Source organism: Osmerus eperlanus, chromosome 14 (genome assembly GCF_963692335.1).
Source record: "Osmerus eperlanus chromosome 14, fOsmEpe2.1, whole genome shotgun sequence".
Classification (NCBI taxonomy): domain Eukaryota; kingdom Metazoa; phylum Chordata; class Actinopteri; order Osmeriformes; family Osmeridae; genus Osmerus; species Osmerus eperlanus.
In genome coordinates this window covers 7,013,551-7,036,322 of record NC_085031.1, presented here as the reverse complement: position 1 = coordinate 7,036,322, position 22,772 = coordinate 7,013,551, and the positions used below count along the sequence as shown (strand labels likewise).

The window sequence follows — 22,772 nt, the reverse complement described above, 5'->3', positions numbered from 1 at the left end:
ACAGTGCAGATCCCCCCACCAATGCATACACACCTACAGTGTACCTAGACACACCTAGATATTTATACACCTATATACATACATATCTGACAATCAAACTCATAATGGAACTACACCATAGACTCATTTTTGGTAGGAACTGCCCTATAAGAATATCTTCATCATAAGAATGTTTAGACTATATGAGGATCTACGCTATAAGAGAACCTACATTAGAGTAGGAGCTATGGGAGGATATTTGCCACAGTAGCAACACCTCCGTTGCTGTATGCACACACTACAAAAGGAGTGGTAAGATGTGGTATTGTGTAGGCTACTATCTGAAAACTTGTAGCTTAGGTGTTTGGTAAACAAGCTGGTGACATAGTAACACCAATTTGGGTGCTGGAATAATTGGTATGGTTTGGGGTAGTTTGGGTGCTGGAGTGGTTTGAGTGCTGGGATAGTTTGGGTGCTGGGGGTTGCAGCTTTGGGTAGTTTGGGTCTGGGCCATGTGTGAACCCTGGTCCACCACTCAGCATTTGACCAAAGCATACATAGCCTGCTGGCAGAGTGGAGGCTTTCGACTTGTCCCTGCCAAGTAAAGTGTCCTCTACATACTGAGTCCCCACAGGCAGCACATAACACTCTCAGGAGAGATGCTGGAGTCAGCAGCATGCCCAGGACTGCTCACTGTATTCTGTCCTGTAGGTACAAAACGACTCTGATCTATGTTCTCAATGTTGTACAGCTGTGAAACATACCAGCCAAGTAAACGTTCACTGAGTCATACAGAATAGTATGTTGTGTGTCACAAAGAGGTTTAGACCTGCTGTATTATAGGTGATGAGTCAACAAATAAAACATCTAGTGGCGTGACCTCCCCTCATGGTGTCAAGGTCAGGGGAGACAGAACAGGATCTGATGACATGGGAAAAGTTCCCAGTCCAGTCTGGCCACCTCAGCAGTTCCATAACGTAACATGGTTATGCCTGCTGTTTCTCTGTGTGCGTGTGTGTGTGTGTGAATGAAGGAGTGTGTGTGTGAATGTGGGTGTGTGCGTTTTCCACTACACACAGAACCGGTCACAGTGCTCCGATCTGATACGATGAGATTTGATCAGATGAGCATTCCCCCTCCTCTGGCCTCTCCTGTCTGCTCCTGAGATGTGGAGCAGGTGGATGATAGGCTACGCTAGTAAGTAGAACAACAGCCCAGCTCTATCTGTGATAGGCTGATAGAGCTGTGGGTATTAAATCACTAAATCATTAAATCACCTGCAGGACTGTCACATAATTGCAGTTGATGATTAGTGATTACGCACAAGTGAGCATTGTACTTGGGAAATACTTCCCCTAGTTACTTTTACAAAAGCAATGATAATCTTCTAAAACTGTTATTGACTCAGTAGGTATAAAACAAGCTTCAAATGAGCATTGATCCAAGATGTCATATGTACATATTGTACACGACACAGGAGGAAGGAAAAACCGAATGCATTTATTTTGTATGCTTGCACAGACATTATAACTAGCAGTTGCAACATTCACTTCAAAAATACAAAACTCTATATTTATGACTACATCTCTATGTGCAAAATAATATAACTAGACATACCAAGGGGTTAGGTGTGGCACTTCTTTCCATAGTAAATGTTTCATGCTGAAGTTATATGAACATCCATGATTGAGACAAACCATATGTTTAACACTTGACCTAGAGAAGCATTGAGCCTTAGAGGGGCAGGGTGAAGAGGGGGGCTTAACCCCTATCCAGTACATGGTGAACAGATAGTCACCAAAAAAGTTTAAAAAAAAGAAAATTCCTACTAGAAAGTCGGTTAGGGTCATGTGACCCACTCAGCTGAGGCCGTAATGTTTATACTTGTCTATACTCAAAAGAAAACAAGACAATCATTTCAATAAATTTTGAGTTTGTAAACAAAACAAGTGCCTTAAATGTACACAAATGTACAATTAGAGAATGGGAGGGTGGGAGCATCGTTTCCACGGAGAGGGGGGGGGGGGGGGGGTAATGCTGGCTGGTTCACATCAATATGAAAACAGTCTATTATATTAGTGAGGGACAACAAGGTTTATATCACATTCCAACACACACTGTAAATGTATAAATAATATGACAACATCTATAAATACACAGTAAACACATTTCGAAGAATTATAAAGAAATATATATGAAGGCTGTCATTTCTGGTTTCTTCTTTAGACAATAAATAGTTGTCCTAGAATTATGTACAATAAAATGATTCAGGATGGTAGGAGAGTTTTTGCTGTCTGGGTTAAACTAAGGTTTTTTTTAATACAGAATCCCAGAAGTCCCGGTCTCTTTTTACTCTTTCTTCTCCTCTTCCTCCCATTTCCTCCTCCTCTTCCTCCTCCTCTTCCTCCTCCTCTTCCTCCTACTCCTTTGCTGTAGAAAGGAAAATCCTGGTAGCTGGAGTCCCACTCCATAGACCAGCAGCAGTAACAGTCTACATTCTCACAACAACGTTCCCTCTCCTTCCACCCCTGGTCTCCTTCCACCCCTGGTCTCCTTCCACCCCGGTCCCCTTCAGCCCTGATGTATGAGGCAGTCTGGGGCTCCAGGACCCCGGCTGGGTTGTGGAGGGGCTGGGTGGTTGTGGTGGAGGTCCCAGACAGTGGTGGTGGGGGCTGGGGGTGGTGCTAGGGGTTTGTGGGAAGAAGTCCTGGGCAGTGAGGGCTGGGAGGTGAAAGGGATGGGTGGTGGCCATGGAGGTCTTGGCAGCGGGGGCTGGGGGGGTGGAGGTCCTGGGCAGTGGGGGCAGGGGGGGTGGAGGTCTACTGCAGGCCTGGAAACAGACAAGATTCATACAAATATCTGCGTGGAGAGTGTTTTGTGTGTGTGTCTGTGTGTGTATGTGTGTGTGTTTGTGTGTGTCCGATGCCCTACGTTTCACAGAGGACCACCCTGTTGTTGTGGTATTTTCCTGACAAAGATTTAACATAAACAAACATCTTTAAGAGGATAATCAAAGTAACCTAAGTTTCCTGTCTCCAGGACTCCCTCACAAGCCAGAGGATCATCACAGCCACAGCACCGTTCATTCCAGCCAAGACACAACTGGCATTCAACACATGGCTCCTAGTCAAATCCATGGGGCACAGAGAGTGAGACCATGGACAGGAAAAGAGAGCGTAAAGCATTGGACAGAGGGGGGTGGATTAGAAAGAAAGTAGGAGAAAGGGAGGAGACAGACTCCAGCCAGTGAGAGAGAACCCCCCCACCCCACCTCATCTGGTGTGTCCTGCTCGATTTGTTCAAAAGAAACACATCCTCCTTAAAGTAACCCTGGCACAATGAACCCTAACCTGGACCTGGTGGAAACTCCTCTTTCCCCTCTACTCACAATTGCAGGATCCCGAGTGTTTGACCTCCAGGGGGCGTCCCAGGGCGCAGGCAGCCTGCCTCATGGCACACTCACTGGGGTAGGTGTTGTTGTCACTGGCACACACTGTCTCTCCGGGGCGCCCCTCTCCACAGCCCTCCTCACAGAGGGAGCAGCGCCCACGCCCGCTCTCCTCGTCCCACAGACACTGCCTACCTCCCCGACACACGATGTCCGCACACGACCTGGCGTCTGGGGGAGTAAGGTGGGGGGTCAGATGGCTGAGCGGTTAGGGAATCGGGCTATTAATCAGAAGGTTGCCGGTTCGATTCCGGCCGTGCTTAATGACGTTGTGTCCTTGGGCGAGGCACATCAACCTACTTGCCTCGGGGAGAATGTCCCTGTACTTACTGTAAGTCGCTCTGGATAAGAGCGTCTGCTAAATGACTAAATGTAAATCTGTACACACCCGCGCACACACCATTACTGTCCGCTGTCATGCGTCTAACCGAGACATGCACAGAAAAGACCGTACCGGTTCCACAGTCAGCACAGACCGCTCAGATCTCAGTCTCCAGTTCGGACACATCCAATTCAGAAGAATTCAGATGAATACTGACCAATGCATTTGCCCTCGTAGGCCACCCCGATGGACCTGCCCAGCAGGCAGGTGGCCTTGCGCAGGTGGCAGGGACTGGGGTACACCACGCCGTCATTCCCACACAGGTGCATCTCTGTCGAGACGTCCGGACATTTCGTGTTACAGGTCACACAGTGGGCGTTGCTACTCTGGTCCACCACGCATGATGAGCTGCCACGGCAACGCACACCACGACACGTCTCTAAAGAAGGGGGAAGCAGGTCTCGTTGAGGAAGACGTTGGAGGGAATATGAGATTATAAATGTACATATGTACAGGACCAGTCAAAAGCTGGTACTGTATATTGGAGCATAAGATAAATCTGCTGATGCCTCCTCTGCAAAAGAACCCTCATTTGATCAGGCTGTACGTAACTGGACCTGGCTGGACTTAACTGGACCCAAGTCCAGCCAAGTCCAGTTAGGTACAGCCTGATCAAATGAGGGTTCTATTCTGGGTGTTTCTATAGCTGCTCCTAGCTGAACCTAATTGAATCTAGCTGGACCTGGCGTGATCTAGTTGGACCAGAATGGACCTGGCTGGGGATATTCTAGTCAGTACAGATAAGCATCTGAAAGTTTTTCAGAGCCAAGTCTGCGAGCCCACTCACTGCGGCAGCGGCCCCGGTACTGTACTTCCAGGTCCGGACGGTTCCGACAGCGTGCCCGGAGCAGGGAGCACTGGTCCCGGTACGACCTCCCATCAGAACCACACACAGGCCCCTGGGAGGCTATGTCGGAGCAGTCCGGAGAACACACACACCGGGGCGTGTTTCTCTTGTTCATCTTGCAGCGCTTTCCTGGACCACAGTCCACACTGGCACAGCTCTCTGGGACAGACAGACAGGGAGAGAGACAGAGAGACAGAGAGACAGACAGTCCAAAACCTGATTTATTCACAGTTATGACATGTGCTATGATGTTGTATAGCAGTTTTATATCAGTTTTCACAAAGTATGTCCACTTTCTGTGAATTGTAGTTCACTCCTTTCCTCGACTTGATTCACTCTCTTTTTTGTATTCAGTTAATTCCCTCACCTTTACATGGAATGCAGTTCGGCGCACCTCCGTTGAAGAGTATCCAGCGGAAGAGCGTACTGTTGGGGACGTCCTCTTCGGTCCAGGCGGAGCCCAGGCGACCGCTACGACAACAGACCTCGCGACTCATCCCGGACTTGTACAGTACCTGGCACCGGCCGTTCTTCCCCTGCTGTTCCCAACAATTACCGGCTGCATGGAAGATAAACGGTAAACGTGTCATGCTATTATCTACGAAGTTATATTCTTTATTTCTAAGATTCTTGGATCGTTAAACATTCTTTGACTTTTTTCCAAATAAATGGCTCTAAGATTCTGGAACTACGCAGATTTGCCATGCCAAAAATGTGATATGTATTAAAATCAAATCTGCACGCAGTGGAATTTCACCAGAGAACTCGGTGGGGCGGCAGTCCCCGGAGGACTCACCAGCCCCGCGCTTGCGGACCGTGTCAGCCCGTAGCACATTGACCCACTTGGAGAGGAACGGAGCCAGAATTGAGAAATCTCTTCTCCGTTGGGCTACACAACTCACAAGCAACTGGAGTTCTACTATTGTTCTACTATTTCTCAATAGATTATTTCCATTGGCAAAATATCAAAATGTAGCCTATTGAATGGAAACCAGATCAGTCTGCACATCATCTTATTCCCAACACATCTCACTCTTATTCCCAGGCTTCTTTAATAACCAAAATGGATCCATGTAAACTTAATTAGTTTAATAAAAATTTGTAGAAAATGTAGCAAACAGAATGCAATACAGAAACAGTAAAGTGTCTCTTTGCTGGATGCTCCACTGACCAATTTCCAATATAAGTTGCAATAAACACAAAATAAGATACCAATCCTCGTATCCAGCGGCACACTTATGGTTGGACAGTAAGGTCCAACCTATACCCTCAGATCAGCTCACCTTGGGCTTTGTGGTCCTCCATGATGTGTGTGAACCACATGAAGATCGCGAGCATGCCTTGGCAGAGATGTGGTGCCTTTAGCATCCTGAACAACCGGCTGACAGCGCAAAGTAGCCTACTCAGACGCACGGCGGAGAAGTTCTGTGCGCAGTTTGCCAATCCTCAGTGACGCTCTAACTGCTGGAAAAGGTCTCAGATTTTAAATCTTCTAAGACGGGTCTCTACTACAATATCTAAAGAGGGCGGTCTCCAAATTGGAAGGGGTGGGGAGATGGTCCCCCGCTCCTCCTCTGTGTCAGGTAACCTACACAACTTTCTCCAACTGAGCGCGCACTGAGGACATTCTGGTAGGCTACAGACGCGCCGAAGCTGAAACACAGACACGAATGTGAGAGCTTTAGGTTACTAAAACATGAACCTCCTACAGTATGATTTTATGGACGTGGAGTGACATTACTAACGTGCATTTCAGCAATAACCATATGCGCAAAAATGTCAGTTAGGCTATTGAAGTTAAATCAGATTCAAATATAACTTTAATAATAATGCTCCGTTCCATGAAAAAAAGTCAAAGTGAGAACCACGTGTAGTTTCTTATGTGCTAATGAACTCTATAATAGAGGATACTTAATTATCTCTCTAAATTCAGAGATATCAATAAATGCTCCATCACACGGGAGGCAGACAAACATTAGACAAGTAGAACTCAAATACACCGGTCGAATGCATCAGTCAATAGCCAGTAGCCAATGCATCAAGTCTCACTACAGGCTGTGCCTGGGCTTACTCACTGGCATTTTCTTACAGTGTTCCAAGGCCCACAGGTTTGTCAGAAATAGAGATGCCTCCGTAATAGTGGACTGTGTATGCGTGCGCCCTCCAGCGGAAAACAGGAATAACTAGCCTGCAATAATTGTAATAATTGACGTTCACTGACTTGTTCCAACTGTTTTCGATGATTGGCCAATTACAATTGATACAATAGCCTAGACAGTTTACGAGTACTGGTTTGACACACTATACCCAGAAGTAGACCTAGATTAAAAATTCCAGTTTTGCAGGACACGGATGTTTCACGCTATCATTAAATAATAATAACCCACATCTACCAAAAGAAAACGGGACATTTCAGATGTATCAGATGAGTGATGTTGGTTACGGTAAGTAAAAGGACACATGGTGGCTTAATTTTGACAAAAAAAGATACTCATAAAGACCCCTGCGGCGCTGTCAGATCAGGTGACCAGAATGAAAGAGTCACGCCATTACATATAGGAGGCCTCTGTGTGATTCGCTCTGCAATTGAACGCCCTCCCAGTCAGCTGACTGCGAGGCGGAGGCGCCAGATAAGGAAGTAAATATGCTGAAGGTCTCGTTGAAAGTAGTTAATGGCAGCTTATCATTACTAACTCGTTTGCATACATGACTACTAAGGTGAGTTAGGACGGATACTGTACGCCCCATTTCCTTTGCACAATGATAACTGCATGCTAAAATCTTCCCCCATTGAAATGAAATATTCAGCATGTGTACTTGTTGCCCATTTGGGATCTCGCAATTGCAGGTGTCCGTGCTCGTGTTGTATTTCGCAAAAAGCGCAGATCTCACGGGACTAAAATCTGAAGTGATCCATGTCCAGCCAGAACTGACGACCCTCGCGCTGTGGCAGGAGCTTGTGAATAGACACTCTCGGTAAATTTGTGACTACATTTGAGACATTCTGTTTAAACAGTTCATACTGTGTTCTGGATCTTTTGAACATGTTTTGTCGTAACAGACTGTCTGCGGTGCGGGAGCAGATTGTGCTGGCTGTGAGTCAGGAGTACGTGACTATTGGGTGCCAGCTCGTGAGCCTGAAAAACGGAGACGAGGTCGCTGTCATTCCGCCGTTAAGCGGAGGATAAAGAGTTAACCCCAGTAGGAAATCCAACGCGCATATAATAGTACTATTGAACTACTAGCATATCCACCAGGTCTAAAACATTTAGAAATAGATGGCAAGTAAGAAAAACAAACCCTAGAACAGTGACAAAGACACTTGTGTCTCCAGGTATGTGTGAGAGTGGAGGGGAGGCCAGAGATGAGGTGCAGCTGACCCATCAGCAGCTGTGTCTGGAGGAGGTGAGCCAGGCTGTGACATGCCCCTCCTGTGGAGCCATATCCATTTTCATCGGTGGGTTGTTGCGTGGGCCGCTCTGCTAACATGAAGGGTTTGGGGAGCCACTCTGCTATGACATGTAGGGTCACTCTGCCGTGTCACCTTGTTTCCAGGGACAACCAGGGACAGTTTTGAGGGGAAGAAGGTGGTGCAGCTGGAGTATGAGGCGTACGCTCCCATGGCCCAATCAGAGATCCGGAAGATCTGCAAGGAAATACGTACAAGATGGCCAACGGTCCGACACATCTGTGTGTACCACAGACTGGGGTGAGCTAGAGAGGATGGTTCACAGTGTGGGGTTAGTTGTCCTGAGCATGGTGTCCAGGGTGGTGTTAGTTATGCTCAGTGTGGTATGGTGTCCAGGGTGGTGTTAGTTATGCTCAGTGTGGTATGGTGTCCAGGGTGGTGTTAGTTATGCTCAGTGTGGTATGGTGTCCAGGGTGGTGTTAGTTATGCTCAGTGTCTTATGGTGTCCAGGGTGGTGTTAGTTATGCTCAGTGTCTTATGGTGTCCAGGGTGGTGTTAGTTATGCTCAGTGTGGTATGGTGTCCAGGGTGGTGTTAGTTATACTCAGTGTGGTATGGTGTCCAGGGTGGTGCCAGTGACGGAGGCCAGCGTGATCATCGGCATCTCCTCCCCTCACCGCCGCGACTCTCTGGAGGCCGTGCAGTTCTGCATAGACACCCTGAAGGCAAGCGTTCCCATCTGGAAGAAGGTACACACACGACTCCAACCACACAGCTACGAGATAACGCTAAGCTTTATCTTGTGGAATACTAGTTAACCTTCCTGTTGTGTATGCAAATTGGCTAAGTTACTCATATTCTTTCAAAAATGCCTTTTCCCCCCCACCTTAATACACAACTTTCCCCGCTCCTACTGTTATTATTAGGGGCAGGAGAAGGTCCTGACAACTTTTTAAAATCTGTATATTTACTGAGGAGGAGATGAGCCTATCACATGTAACATTACTGGAGAAGTGGCTGACTGGGAATGTGTCTGTGTTCCAGGAAGTGTATGAGGGAGATGAACCTTGCTGGAAGGAGAACCAGGAGTGTCCCTGGACAGGAAGCAGAGCAGCAAGCTGACCTCTGAGCCTGTGTCTTATCCCGATGAACACTTTTTGGGACTTGTAACTGTTTAATGGATGGATAGATGGATCAATTGATCCAGTCAGTCAAGACACTTAAATAACCCAACTAACAGCTATGTTTCACAAACAGACTTGAAAAGCATGTTTTCGTGTTATTTTGTAAAAGCTTTATTAGAATGACATAAAGCATCCTCACCATATCTATGAAGACGTTCATCAAAGCTTCAAAGAAACCCAAAACCAGAGCTGTGGGTGAGGATGCAGCCATGGGTAAGAGTGGTTTGATCCCATTACAAACACCTCCCACTCAAACATCATCCAGTGTGTCTCTGTATGGCCTCAGAAAGATACCACCTGACTAAGTTCATTGTGGACTAATTCATATATATATTTACATTCTTTCACGTCTATAACATCAGCCTTACTGACCACTGTATCGATACCGTTTATTTCATTTGCAAGTCAAATAAAAGACTCTTGCTAGATACATTCAGGAGTGTGTATTTTATTGTACAGCTGACCGACTAGATGAACTGCTACAGTAGATCATATCTGACAGAAACCTGCGTGAATGTGCATTATCATGTTGTCCCTTTCTAGTTTCAGTAGCATCTGCATCAACAATATGTTAACCACAGTAGAACACGATGCCGTATGCCCAGCATACTGCAGGTGTGCTGATGGGACAGAACTGCAACTTTTTGAGCCACCCCATTGGCGAGTCCCCATAACACACAATAAACGGTATAAAAACACTACAAAAGTTTTGCAACATGGCCGCTATAGTAGTCGTTTGATTGTTGCTGATCATTTCTGGCCAACACAAACACAAATTCCCTGCACATCAACACCCATACATACACTCATGTACGCCCACGCAAACCCTGACCTCCTGCAGTACATCTGCTCTCCACACACACACGCACATACACCCCAGATCTCCTTCCTCCTCCACCTCGTGCTTCTCTTCCTCCTCTTTGAACTCCTTTTCATCCTCCTCCTGCTCGTCTTCCTCCTCCTGACTCAAGGTGCATCCTCCCCCTCCTGTAGACCCTGAGTTTCGCCTTCCTCTTCTGGACTCTTCTGCAACTGCTTGTACTTCCTCTTGAAGAAACCCACCTGTGGAAACACGTGCACACCCCCGAGTGTTAGTGCAGGTCAACATCATATATCCCCTAATTCAAGTACTTGTTCAAATGTGTTGCCAGGTGGCCTATCAGTTGTGCACGCTGATGCATAGTACTTTTACAGGTGCATGCGTACATGTTCAGCTGCTTTAACCGCTAAGCCTACCTTCCACAGCGTAGCGATGGCCGCAGCCAATAAGAGCAGGCCCCCGATGACACTGCCCACGATCACACCCACAGGCACCTGCCCCTTCTCACCTGGCTTACTAAGAGTCACGCCCACCTGTGGACGGCACAGAAGGGTTAGACCTACCTGTGTGTGTGCTTGCATATGTATGTGTGTAGGGCACAGGGCATGAGTTCTGTGATAAAAGGCCTCACTGGCCAAAATGTGAGTTTATTTCAAATGCATTTGGCCATGACTGTGTGTGTGTATGTGTGCGTGTGTCAGAGACCTGGAGCTGTTTGTGAGCGATGAACAGTAGGTCAGACTGGGATGTTTTTATCTCCGTGGTAACCGTCAGCACGAGGGACTGGAACGTTGCCTGCACAAACACAACATTCCACTCTCAGCAAACGCTATTGCTATGCTAAATGCACAAATGCTATGCTGCCACAGTAGGTGAAGGCTTGTTGGCGTGTGTGTTCTTACTGCAGCAAACGTGCCGTTCCATATCCGTGAGGTCACGTTCACAAAGAAGTCCCTCTTGGGTCCCATGTCTTTCAGAACACATTGCATTGGCTGGCAGGTGGCACTTGTACAGTCCTGAGAATGCATGACAACATCTCAACCCTACAGTAATCTGCACGTGCTGTGGCCAGGAACTCCTCATGACCACAAGTTTAACATGTAAGCCATCTTATAACGAATCATCTCTTAGGTTTCTCATGTGCATACCAACTGTGGTGTGCTGAGGAGGTTTTCCGAGCTGAAGGAGGGGGTGTGGCCTCTCAAGCTACTGATCTTCAGTGGGTCCACCAAACCGGTGACATCACAGTTCACATCACCACTCTGTGGAACACATCCGTGAGGTCAGCGGTTAGAGCAGGAGGGTGAGGGCTCAGTGGAAGGGAAGTCAGGTCTCGGGGTTAAGCTCACCGGGGCAGTGTGGATGTTTGTCACATAGAGGAGGGGGTTTCCTGCTGCCGTCTTCAAGGGCATCGACACAGTCAAGTAGGCCAGACTTATGGGCAGGTTGCCTGTGGACACCTGAGGACCGCACATACACACACAAACACACACAGTGAATTCCCACAAACTGTTGACTGAATTAACCCTTGTGTTATCTTCGGGTCATTCTGACCCATCAGTCATTGTGACCCGCCGTCGTATTGCGACAACTTTACCGCATTAAAAAAAAAGTGAAGCATTTTCTTTTAACCGTTGGGCTGTCTCAGACCCCCCACATTGCAAAGGTTAAAAGAAAATTATTTGTATTTGTTTTTGTATTGGGTAAAATTGGGTAAACACAACGATGGTTCGTTATGAACCTTTGGGTCATGTGACCCGAAGGCAGCACGAGGGTTAAAGCCTTATCTGAATGTTTTACTCATTATCTCTATAATCCTCATGGTGTAGGCTTTGCAACTGAGTAGACTCAACATCTCAGGAGATTCACCACTAGACCACTAGGGGGCGATAGCAGAAGCCCAGAGCTGAGTGTTTTCTCTGTATGCATGTGTGTGTGTGCATGTGCTCATTCATGCATTTACTCATTGACTCTTACCTTGAGGGAGAACTTGAACTCAGGACCAATGTCACTGAAGGATTTGACTGGGCTGATCACCTCCTTCTCTGAGTCTACCACATAGAAGTTAGGGTCGGCCTCTCTGTCAAGACAAATCACATACAGCCACTTAAGCTAGGTTGAGGGCTAGTCAGTGATGGGTGTCCTGGAGAGGAGGAGGACTCGTGAGTAGCGTGGGTGAGAGCTAGATAGAAGTGAGGGCATAGGTGAGGGCCAGTCAGTGTGCAGGCTACCTGGAAAGAGCTATCTCCGAGTCATATCGGACAGGGATGGAAAGGGACACCTGGTTGTCTGACGGCTTCACTTCTCTGCTGTCACTGAGGAGACAAGAACGCAACGACAACAAAGTGTGAGACACGCGTCATGTCTAACAAGAACGGGTCTGAAGTGTGTCTCAGAGTGTCTCTGCGTTATGCCGACGAGTGAAATCCAACCTGAAGGCCTCGAAGTCCACCGTAGCTTTATTCTGCAGAAGCGCAAAGTTGAAGTCAAAGCTGATCTCGAACGTGACCTACGAGGGAGACGAGCACGTTGGGTGAAAACACGGAGCGTCCGCTGCCAAGCGAACACGTGCACTGACGGGCACATGCTCTGGGCGCACGCGGGCGCGGGGGGAATCTCACCTCCTGGTCTACTCTGAGAGCTGGGTATCCCACCTGGCACACGAGGCTGGAGGAGTCCTTGACGGAGGTGCACTTCACCTCTGTTCCATCACTCTGGAAACACACACACGCGCTTAAACGATGAATCAAACCATGAAACAGACTTGTCTGAAAGGGTCCAACTGTTCTGTACAGAGAGGAAGATGAGGGAGGAAGAGAGCTGGAGTAGGAGGAGAGAGAGATGGAGTAGAGAGATAGATGCATACAGGGGGAGTGACGGAGGAGTAGAACAGGTTCTTGGAGTAGGTGGTCGTCACTCTGGCGTTGTAGGCGTTCTCCTTCCTGTTGCTAAGGGTAACATGGAAGAACAGCCTCTTGTTCTTGTAGCTCACCAACATCTCAGAGGAACTGCAGACACAACAAAAACATCCATGTGACTAAGGACAGTCCTGTCAGCCCAGTTACAGTAATCACATATATGTGTGTTCACGTGTCGATTGCCGTCCCTAAAACCATGCAGAGATTTTTGTTCCCAGGAAGGCTATTCTACACACTAAACTCCAATGTACAACAGACCAGTGTTCCCTATACCACTTCTGCAACCAAGAACTAATGTGCGTTAAGGAGTGTCTGTGTGTAAAAGTGTGTGTGTGTGTGTGCGTGTGTGTGTACAGGTGAGTGTGTGTGTGCATAGGGATGAGCTCCTGACCTGGGCACCTGGTCCCCTCTAACCACTGCCAGGGTGAGGTCGCTATTGCACACCTCATCAGACCCACAGTCCTTGGAAAAGGGGATCTGGAACACAGAGATAAACCTCTATAACTTCAGACCCACAGTCCCGTAACAGAAGCTTGTCTATGGAGGAGCAGGCTTCATGTGTGCTGTGACTCACAGAGAACTCCCAGGCGCTGGTACTGAAGGGGTCCAGGACTGGGTTGGCATCTGGGTTCTGGAGCGCTACATCCACGCGCAGACCCAGGGAGTTCACAAAGTCTGGAGCCTCCTGATGAAACACACATACAACATCCAAGAATCCAAAAGTTATTTGTTACTATATATTGAAAACTTGACTAAAATGCCAAGGAATATGAAAACGTTTCAAAGGAAGAACCCCCCTGACCTTCTGTGAATGTGTTCTTGTCCTTCTAAGTAACTATGTCTCAGCCTGAGATGACCATGAATGAGTACCTGTACGAAGACCTGGTGTGTCTCACAGTGCCCCCCAGTGGTCAGGCTGATATCCTGCTGCAGGAGCCTCTCAACGTTGCTGCTGAACAGGCCCCTGGAGGTCACTCTGGAGGACTGCAGGTCTGCGTCCAGGGTCAGGTTGCAGCTCAAGGCTGGAGGGAGAGGGACAGAGAGATCAGGGATGGAGGAGAGAGGGACAGAGAGATCAGGGATGGAGGAGAGAGGGACAGAGAGATCAGGGATGGAGGAGAGAGGGACAGCTTGATCAAGGATGGAGGAGAGAGGGACAGCTTGATCAGGGATGGAGGAGAGAGGGACAGAGAGATCAGGGATGGAGGAGAGAGGGACAGAGAGATCAGGGATGGAGGAGAGAGGGACAGAGAGATCAGGGATGGAGGAGAGAGGGACAGAGAGATCAGGGATGGAGGAGAGAGAGAGAGCGGGTCTTACCCAAGGGGCCCACAGGAGGGGAGGGTTTGAAGATCCCACTGAAGCAGACTTTGGCATTAAAGCAGAACGCTATCCTCCCTGCCACATTACACGTCTTGCCGAGGATGCTGATCTTGTCTGGGTCAAAGGTCACACTGGCCGTTACCACGGAAACACCTCTGGACCTGGGTAAGGAGGAAGTTACCCCTAAACTCATAGAACAGGACACAAGGAAGTGATGCTGATCCAAAAGACACGAAAGCAGGAAGTCTCACCAGAGCTGCACCACCTTCCCATAAGCTCCCACGGTGACGTCGGGGATGGTGTCATCGTTCAGGTCTGTGCTGGCGCTCAGGGAGCGGCCAAAGTACCTCAGACCGGGGTCTAGCTTGGAGCCCAGGATCCTCTAGACACCAGGGAGACCATCAGGAAGGTTGAACCCAGTGACCACATCGTCCACACAGTTATATCTCATTCTCTGTGTTGCGTATGAAGCCCACTAAAGGTTAACCCTTCAAGTCGAGATAACACAGCATTTCGGAAGTATCTAACAACTGTATTGTGACGTACGTCCGAGTGCAACAGGATATGATTCGACAGTGGCAAACCCCCCGAAAACACACCGATGTATGACACTGTTGCCAAATATCACACGACGAACTAAACAACAACACATTCATGTTCCAGCATGCATCATTTCAGCTCCACTTCCAGGTTCAGTGAGGCAGAACCCAGGCTAGGGTTAGCGCTGTACCTGTGAGTACTGGGTCTTGAGTGTTCTGGAGTTGTCCCCGTTGAACACATATATAACCCCTCTGTTGCTGTCCTCAAGAGGAGCTCCCACCACCACATCACTGTAGCCGTCCAGGTTGAGGTCGGACACGGCAGCGATCGCCATCCCAAAACGAGAATTCTCTAGCGGGGACGGACCCTTCAGAACCCCCTGGTCACTCAGAACACCCTGGAGGAACAGGGGGCGTTGACGGCATTGTGGTCGGTGCAAATCCACACGCATACGTGTGTATATAGAACATGGTTGCATTCAGGAATTTCTGGATGACGGTCGGAGGGTGAGATTAGCCAGTAGAAGTCTGACCTTGGTGAAGGACAGCAGGTAGACCTTCCCCATCTCCTTCTTCTGCTGGTTCATGAACATGGGAGCTCCGACCAGCAGCAGGTCCGACACCCCGTCTCTGTCCACATCCAGAGGACACAGGACGCTGCCGTAGTAGGAGCCGATCTAGAAACACAGAACCGTTGTGCTCAGTGACCCATGAATGACCAGACACAGACCTCAGAACTGGAGCTGATGGGAAAAAAAGGGGCCCGTCTCTCACCTGCTCCCCCCTCTGGGAATCCACCACGGCAGGCTGCCCCCCGCTGGTGAGGGTGTAGACCACCACCTGGCCTGTGTGGTTGGAGCGAGGCGCTCCTGCTACGTAGTACTCCATCCTGCCGTCACTCAGGGTCGTCACCGAGTAGCCTGGGCACACACACAAGACGCAGACACACGTGTGACACACACACACACACACACAAACAAGCCATTTGCTGGGGCTCCTACAGGAAGAACCTACCCAGTAGAGAGCTGTGGTTCTTGTCCTGCAGGATGTTCTCAAATGCTGTCTTGGGAAAGATGTTGGACTTTTGTGGCGTGTGATGTACCACGGTGCCACTCCAGCCGTAAGCTCCCACTGCCCCCAGCATCAACGTGTCCTGGAGGGAGAAGCTGCCCTTAACATTTCTCCAGAAAGACCAGTTACCATGTACTGGTACAGCATGCTTGCATGTCATTCAGGAAGCTAATGTTCTGGTATAGCATGTGAAGACGTATTAGATAGTACCCAATTGCTGTGATAGTACCAAGTCAATGAAGTGAACCGCCAAGTACAAGATCAAGCCAAAAGCACTGTTTGTTTAGATCTATAAAAGGTGCAGTTGTCTGATCCACTCAAGTTGAGCATCTCAGAGGACTGGACAATGAACACAGGGATGAAGGGCAGCTAAATAGTATCACAATATGGGAGGTTTTACTCTCATGGGAAACATGACATCAACATAGCCATAGGGGAGACATCAACATAGCCTTCGCAAGCACAGACAGAAGATGCCGCATGCTAGATAGCGTTTGTTTAGGCTTTATATAGGGTTCCTAGAAATGGCCCTGATGTGCCAGGTTGTCATGAGTTATTATAGCAGGGTATAGTTCAAACATCAAAGTAATAAAGTAATCATTAGTTGCAGTCTTTAATTATTGTCAACTGATCATCAGTGGTTAAGGACAGACCTCTTCACATGCTAGCATGACCTTCAGCAAGCTAATGTTCTAGCATGAGCAGAAGACACCAACAGTACTGAAGCGTTGTTACATACCTTCTGCTTGGTGTAGTGAGCACTGAAGCCCACCTGAGACAACTCCATCTGGAAGTCTAATCCTTTGCCTGTACCTGGATACCAGGAACACACACCACGGAGGACAGGTTCAAACAATCAATCAATGCTCGTCCTAGACCATACCACTTTTGTTAGTGCACATTTGCTCTCTAAAAATACACAAACATATTCTATGTTGCAGTAAATCTTCACCTAGAATTCGTTTTAACGACACATATGTTGCACTGAGCCAACACATGGGGTTAGGGTTCACATTAGCTCACCCTCGATGTTGAAGATGCGGTCTCCCAGGGTGCCAGAAATCTCCTGCAGAACTTCCTCTGAAGACACATTGAAGAAGTAGCGCTCTGACGGAGTGCTTGCTATGGACTTGATCTCGGTGATCAGATCCTTGGTGTTAATACCGTTTCTTATGTAGTAACCCAGCACCTGGGAGGATGGAGACAAGCACAGTTGATAATGGCATAAGAGGGGTTGGAGTCGAGGCAAGGTTAACCCTTGTGCTGCCTTCGGGTCACATGACCCAAAGGTTCATAACGAACCATCGTTGTGTTTACCCAATTTTACCCAATACAAAAACAAATAAAAACAATATTCTTTTAACCTTCGCAATGTGGGGGGTCTGAGACAGCCCAACGGTTAAAAGAAAAGGCTTCACTTACGACGGTGGGTCACAATGACTAATGGGTCAGAATGACCCGAAGATAACACAAGGGTTAAGTGGAGACAGATGAGGGATGTAAACAGCATTAGTAGTGGTGGATGTTTGCTTTGGACCAATGACCTACAGCGATGCCAAAGCGAGTGATTTTGTCGGCCTCACACCTGCCGATGACCCCATCTCTCTGACTGTAATCATGAGACTCTCCATCAGTCACCACCACCATCACCTTGCTGGCTCCAGGCCGACCACCATACTGAGGAAGAAAAGCATGTTCTCTGACACACACACATACACACACACACACCAAGATTTTAATCATTTTTACAGTCAACCTTTCTTACGACCAGTATGTTATTCATTCCACTCTAGCTTTCCATCAGTCCATCCTTGACATAGTGCCATCCTGTAATGTGAGAGCTGAAGACTTACCTGGCAAAATCTATGGCCTGGAAGGTATTGGTCATAGACCCACTTTTCTGATTGATGCTGGAAGAAGCCGTCACAATGGAGGCCTTTGTCTTATAGGAGTTCAGGTAGAACTCAAATGATGCATTAACTGCATACTGAATGACAGCCACCTGAAACAAAATGCATTATCAAGACATCTGACTTCCACATACAACTTTGAATCATGTCTTTGAAGGCTACTGATTGGCAGGCTCACCTGAGTATTTTCAGGTCCAATATCTAGATTTTCCAGCAGCTTCTTGAGGAACGCTACCACGGGCGGCCAAGGGTAGATACTGTTGGACCCGTCCAGAATAATGGCAATGTCCATCGGACCACCACAGGCTGCAGGGGAGTACCCAGTTAAGGTTACCACAGAATGTTTATGGGGCGCTCTTACTCTGAAGGGCTGGTGAGAACAATTATGGGGCACTCTTACTCTGAAGTGCAGGTGAAAATGCTGGCAGAGACTGGAACAGTTGGTTGACCTCAGCACAGACTCCGGGATAATAATTCTGGCTGCCACACTGCTGAGCCCAGAGAGGACCACACGTCTGACAAGCAGAAAACAAACACAGTTATGTTGAGTGTGATGCAGTAGGGGGCTGTAAAATGTTCAGACTGTAACAAGGTAGCTTTGCCTAAAAGCAATCACTTGACTGAAGAAGTTGATTTTACCAAGAGCTTGTCTGCTGTGGGAGATGCTGTGAGCGTGAGACCCAGACTCATATTAACTTTGATGTTTTTCACCGTTGGTATGCTGATTGAGTCTGAGAGAGAGAGAGAGAGAAAGAGAGAGAGAGAGAGAGAGAGAGAGAGAGAGAGAGAGAGAGAGAGAGAGAGAGAGAGAGAGAGAGAGAGAGAGAGAGAGAGAGAGAGGAAAGAGGAGAAAGTTGGTTGAGTGTGGGTTTCCTTTTAATAACCTGGATTGAATTCACTGCAGCATTTCTGTTAGTCTGGGATTAGTAGTCTGGATTAGGTTTAGCAGCAGAGTAATCCTGTAGTTACCATGGCACTAGAAGTTCCACTAGGACGACACACACACACACACGCGCGCACGCAGTCTTACTCTGCAGGCCCAGTTTCTGGCAACCTGAACTGGCTCCTCTGATCTCGCACTTGTACACATCTCCCATCCTGTTCGGTGTGTAGCCACTCCAGGGAGCACCCACCAGCAACCTGGGGAGAAGACGCACGCACACAAACAGACCCAGACAAACACAGGCACGCATGCACACGTCACACCAGCACTCAGTAACACCATAACAACACTGTGCGCTCCTCCTCTTCAGATCTCTATAATCCAGCACCTTAATATGCACCCTTTAGTTGAGCACCAGAAACATGTCCAAAGACGTGTTCTGTGTCTGATAAGGATAGAAATATAATGACCACTTCCCGAGTTACCATGGCAATCACAGCCTTTCCGCCATGTGACTCAATATGGTCGCGCCCACTAGATTACACCGTGGCTGCCTCCTGTTAAAGTCACCACCAATTATATTCATCGCCCGCCACAGAGGCATGACACACACCCCACCAACACATACACCCACACTATCTATAAGTAGCTCTCCCACACACACACGCAGATATGTCAGTGTTGACACAGTGTTGGTAAACATTCTGTCAAGACAAACATAGGACCATATATGGTTATATTACATTGTCTAATTAATCACAAACACAAACCCATATATAGTCATATTTCATCCAGGTACATAAAGGTACGGCCAACACCTTGTCTACACATCGGAATGCATCTGGGTGAGTGTGGGAGTGTTATAGAGGAGGAAGAAGGCAGATGGTTGAAAGGCCTCTAAGCCACAGAAAAAACAAGAGTTTCTTCCAGTGGAGTAGATGATAGAGCTGCTGTCTGGGATGGGGGATTGCTGCTGTTTCTAGTGACAGTCTGGCCAGCACACAGAAAGGGGTAATGACCTGTGTGTTGCAGCAGAAAAGGACATGTACACACTTTATCAACCTGTAATTGGTGCACGTAGTTTTGGGATTTTTTTGTGTATTGGTTCTGATGTCGGCCCCCATTGACTGGTAATGAGGTCAACCACCTTAGTAAACTTTTGAATGTTTGGGTCAGGTTTGAGCTCACTTCCTGTACACTGCAATTGTTCATTTGGGGAGCTTTCCTAGCCTGATGACTCAACACCCACTCACCCACTCTACAACTCTGCTGTAGACCTCTCGAACACTTGGACAGGAAACAGTCAATTGCAGCAAGGGACTGAACTTTGACTGATGATGTCACAAGCTTTCATGTCTTAAACAAAAGACAGCCCATCTCGTCTTCACAGAATGGTTCCATTCACAAGGAGATCTCCTGTATTTCTCATCTCTCTCTGTCTATCTTTCTCTTTTATTGATGTCCCCCCCTATCCCTACCGCTTTCTCTGTTTATTGCTATTAGGTTATAGATATGCAGTTGTGTTTGTTATTAGTGGACATGTAGAGGAGGACTGGACCTTCCCAGAAAAGAACATTGTTATATCTTGAGGATGCACTGCACACCCTGGAGCTCACAGGAAGTGTATATGTAAGTCTTCCTGGTCCTCTAAGTGGTGTTAGCAGAGGGAAGCACTGTGTACACAGTATGCATGTCTGTGTACGCGTGCATGTGTGTGTGTCTGTGTTGGTGTCTGTGGTGTGTGAGTGCGTCTCACCATTTCCCCAGGTGGTTGCTAAACTGCTGGACGCTGTATCCAAACTCCTCCTCCTTGGGTTCAGAGAACACCTTGGCCCCGGCGCTGCCCACGTTAAAGCCCTGGGACACAGCCACAATACAGCCTGCAACACACACACGACATTACTGTACACACAGGTACGCACATGCACACAGGTACACGCATGCACACAAACAGTCACACAATCATACACATACCCATATGCAGCAGGCAACATCAGTTCCAGTGTTTTGACTGCCTTTTATGGTAGCGTAACATAAATTATTGGCACTGACTGGGAGGACGTGTATTACTGATACAGAGACCTGCTGTGTGTGTGTTTGTGTGCGCATGTGTGTGTGTGAGTGTGTGTGTGTCATGCTAGCCAGGTAGGACAAGTCCCAGCTTGGTGTGTGTGTAGATTATACCATACCAGGATCAAACTTGAGACTGCTAAACTACAAACAACAATTTAACAGGAAAGAGAGAGAGAGAAGAGACAGGTGGGATTTAGAAGAGAGATAGAAATGAGGAAGAGTGAGAAGAGATTGAGAGGGATAGAAAGGAGGGAGAGAGAGGAAGGATAGAGAGGAAGATAGGAGGGATAGAGAGGACAAAGAGAGAGAAGAGATAAGAGGGATAGTAAGGAGAATGAAATTAGATGGTAGGAGAGTAGTAGTGCTGGGAGAACTCAGTCTGCCACCCTGTGTCTTCCTCAATGAAACACTAAGTGTCATTAACGCCATTAACACACATCGTTACCTACTGTTGCAGAACAAAACAACACCAAGACTTGGGTCACAGAGCCTCCGATACAACAGCATATCAGCTGCGAGTGTTTGTTTACAGGACTGGGCTCCCTGCTCTCAGATAAGCCCAGTCTAGTCAAGCTCAGCCCAGCCCAACTTGAACTTCAAACCTCCCGACAGACAAAGATAGGCAAGTTCCAACATCTCATGTCTCATCTCATTCATTTCCTTTTGTGAAACATCAGTTCTCATGGAGGGTCAGAAGCTTATGGTGTAATGATTTGTGAAAACCTTCCAGATTTCGAAAACAACGTTTATGCAGTAAACCATAGGCGGAAATCCTGGGGGGGGACAGGGGGACACGACCCCCACGAAAGAATATGACTTGTCCCCCCCAATAAATCACTGTAAACATAAGGAAATGCCAATAATATTAATAATATACATTTAACATATTACAATGTAGATCAATGTGTTCCAACAGTAATTTTGGTTTCCCCCTCAGGAATTGCTCTTGAGAAAATGTAATATAATTATCCCCTCCAAAATTGATAGCAGATTTTTGACAATGCAGTAAACATACAGTATCTGGAATTAATAGACATTGCGCAGGAGCAATTATAAATTAGAGATAGTAGTAGACATGCGAATGACTTTATAGGAACAAAAAGGTTGGTTGATCAGTAGAACAACCAGAAGGAACTAAGTTTAGGGGCAAATAAGGCTTGTGTTTTTCATTGTGAGTCTTAAACTATTGTGTGTATGACGTGGGCATACAATGCAATGAAATGGTTTGCTGTCCATTTTTCTCAGGCATGTCCACTTTAACAATGTGTATATGCAAGGGGAGGGGAGTAGAAAACAGAGGAGAGAGGAAAGAACGACAGAGAGACTGTAAGATTACAATTGGAGTGACAGTGAGCCAGACAGATAATGAGAGAATGACAGAGAGACAGATATAGGGCTCTCTCTAGCTAGCTATGGGGAGCCTGCTGATTCTGTAGCAATGTGGTTCCAGCTGGCTGGCTGCTTTGTGCTCCAGGATCACCCAATCACACCCCTGATCTACGGAAGCCTGAGTGGACAAACGGCACAGACTCCGGCCCATCTCTCTCCAGGCCCATCCTCTCTGTGCCTTGACCATGACCCCTAGCCCCTAGGGCTACACCCTAATCCAGCCCCTAGCCCCTAGTGCTACACCCTAATCCAGCCCCAAGCCCCTAGGAATGTTTCCTCTCCTACACATTGTTCCATACAGAGATGGCAGAATGCTCACCTGCTGTGACAGGTAAATATGATATGTGTCTCTGTTTATCTGAGGACGCCCAGCCCCAATGTCAGCCTCCATCTCCAGGCCAACCCAATCCCGGCCCAGCCCATCTTAAATCCAGCCCTAGTGCCTGCCTCCACCTCCACCTCCAGCCCAGCCCATCTCCAGCTCAGCCCATTTACAGCCCCAATGTCAGCGTGAACCCATCCCCTCCAGCCCATCCTCATCCTCAAGAGCATTGCCTCAGGCCATAGAAAAGTTTGCAATAAAAAATGAAAATCATAC

General features: G+C 47.7%; 4 protein-coding genes across 4 annotated transcripts in view; 2 read left to right on the top strand and 2 right to left on the bottom strand.

Annotated features, from left to right (window-relative positions):
* Positions 1 to 1,459: 1,459 nt before the first annotated feature.
* fstb (follistatin b) lies at positions 1,460 to 6,157 on the bottom strand. The gene is made up of 6 exons (XM_062477690.1): positions 5,940 to 6,157; positions 5,024 to 5,215; positions 4,597 to 4,815; positions 3,967 to 4,188; positions 3,368 to 3,598; positions 1,460 to 2,809 (listed from the first exon to the last, which is right to left on the bottom strand). Exons 1-6 carry the CDS (start codon positions 6,022 to 6,024, stop codon positions 2,799 to 2,801), a joined length of 960 nt encoding a protein of 319 aa, XP_062333674.1. The 5' UTR covers positions 6,025 to 6,157; the 3' UTR covers positions 1,460 to 2,798.
* A 1,060-nt stretch (positions 6,158 to 7,217) lies between these two features.
* On the top strand, positions 7,218 to 7,857 carry LOC134033510 (molybdopterin synthase sulfur carrier subunit). Its single transcript, XM_062477692.1, has 3 exons — positions 7,218 to 7,374; positions 7,505 to 7,632; positions 7,718 to 7,857. The coding sequence occupies exons 1-3, from the start codon at positions 7,363 to 7,365 to the stop codon at positions 7,842 to 7,844; spliced, it is 267 nt and encodes an 88-aa protein (XP_062333676.1). The 5' UTR covers positions 7,218 to 7,362; the 3' UTR covers positions 7,845 to 7,857.
* Positions 7,858 to 7,992: 135 nt separating this feature from the next.
* On the top strand, positions 7,993 to 9,684 carry LOC134033509 (molybdopterin synthase catalytic subunit). Its single transcript, XM_062477691.1, has 4 exons — positions 7,993 to 8,113; positions 8,212 to 8,365; positions 8,690 to 8,813; positions 9,109 to 9,684. The coding sequence occupies exons 1-4, from the start codon at positions 7,993 to 7,995 to the stop codon at positions 9,184 to 9,186; spliced, it is 477 nt and encodes a 158-aa protein (XP_062333675.1). The 3' UTR covers positions 9,187 to 9,684.
* Positions 9,239 to 22,772, bottom strand: part of itga2.2 (integrin, alpha 2 (CD49B, alpha 2 subunit of VLA-2 receptor), tandem duplicate 2) — a 13,991-nt gene continuing 457 nt past the window's right edge. The window contains exons 2-30 of the mRNA XM_062477689.1: positions 20,469 to 20,592; positions 18,860 to 18,969; positions 18,469 to 18,560; positions 18,230 to 18,344; positions 18,008 to 18,135; positions 17,773 to 17,921; positions 17,468 to 17,618; positions 16,943 to 17,108; positions 16,659 to 16,732; positions 15,863 to 16,001; positions 15,623 to 15,768; positions 15,382 to 15,525; positions 15,040 to 15,246; positions 14,561 to 14,691; positions 14,307 to 14,470; positions 13,857 to 14,008; positions 13,561 to 13,671; positions 13,378 to 13,463; positions 12,935 to 13,076; positions 12,690 to 12,782; positions 12,501 to 12,577; positions 12,300 to 12,383; positions 12,046 to 12,148; positions 11,418 to 11,528; positions 11,217 to 11,330; positions 10,971 to 11,084; positions 10,774 to 10,863; positions 10,485 to 10,601; positions 9,239 to 10,310 (exon numbers count right to left, since the gene is read on the bottom strand). Of these exons, the coding sequence (XP_062333673.1) occupies positions 10,215 to 10,310; positions 10,485 to 10,601; positions 10,774 to 10,863; positions 10,971 to 11,084; positions 11,217 to 11,330; positions 11,418 to 11,528; positions 12,046 to 12,148; positions 12,300 to 12,383; positions 12,501 to 12,577; positions 12,690 to 12,782; positions 12,935 to 13,076; positions 13,378 to 13,463; positions 13,561 to 13,671; positions 13,857 to 14,008; positions 14,307 to 14,470; positions 14,561 to 14,691; positions 15,040 to 15,246; positions 15,382 to 15,525; positions 15,623 to 15,768; positions 15,863 to 16,001; positions 16,659 to 16,732; positions 16,943 to 17,108; positions 17,468 to 17,618; positions 17,773 to 17,921; positions 18,008 to 18,135; positions 18,230 to 18,344; positions 18,469 to 18,560; positions 18,860 to 18,969; positions 20,469 to 20,592 (3,530 nt within the window). The 3' untranslated portion in view covers positions 9,239 to 10,214. The remainder of the gene's footprint in view (positions 10,311 to 10,484; positions 10,602 to 10,773; positions 10,864 to 10,970; positions 11,085 to 11,216; positions 11,331 to 11,417; positions 11,529 to 12,045; positions 12,149 to 12,299; positions 12,384 to 12,500; positions 12,578 to 12,689; positions 12,783 to 12,934; positions 13,077 to 13,377; positions 13,464 to 13,560; positions 13,672 to 13,856; positions 14,009 to 14,306; positions 14,471 to 14,560; positions 14,692 to 15,039; positions 15,247 to 15,381; positions 15,526 to 15,622; positions 15,769 to 15,862; positions 16,002 to 16,658; positions 16,733 to 16,942; positions 17,109 to 17,467; positions 17,619 to 17,772; positions 17,922 to 18,007; positions 18,136 to 18,229; positions 18,345 to 18,468; positions 18,561 to 18,859; positions 18,970 to 20,468; positions 20,593 to 22,772) is intronic.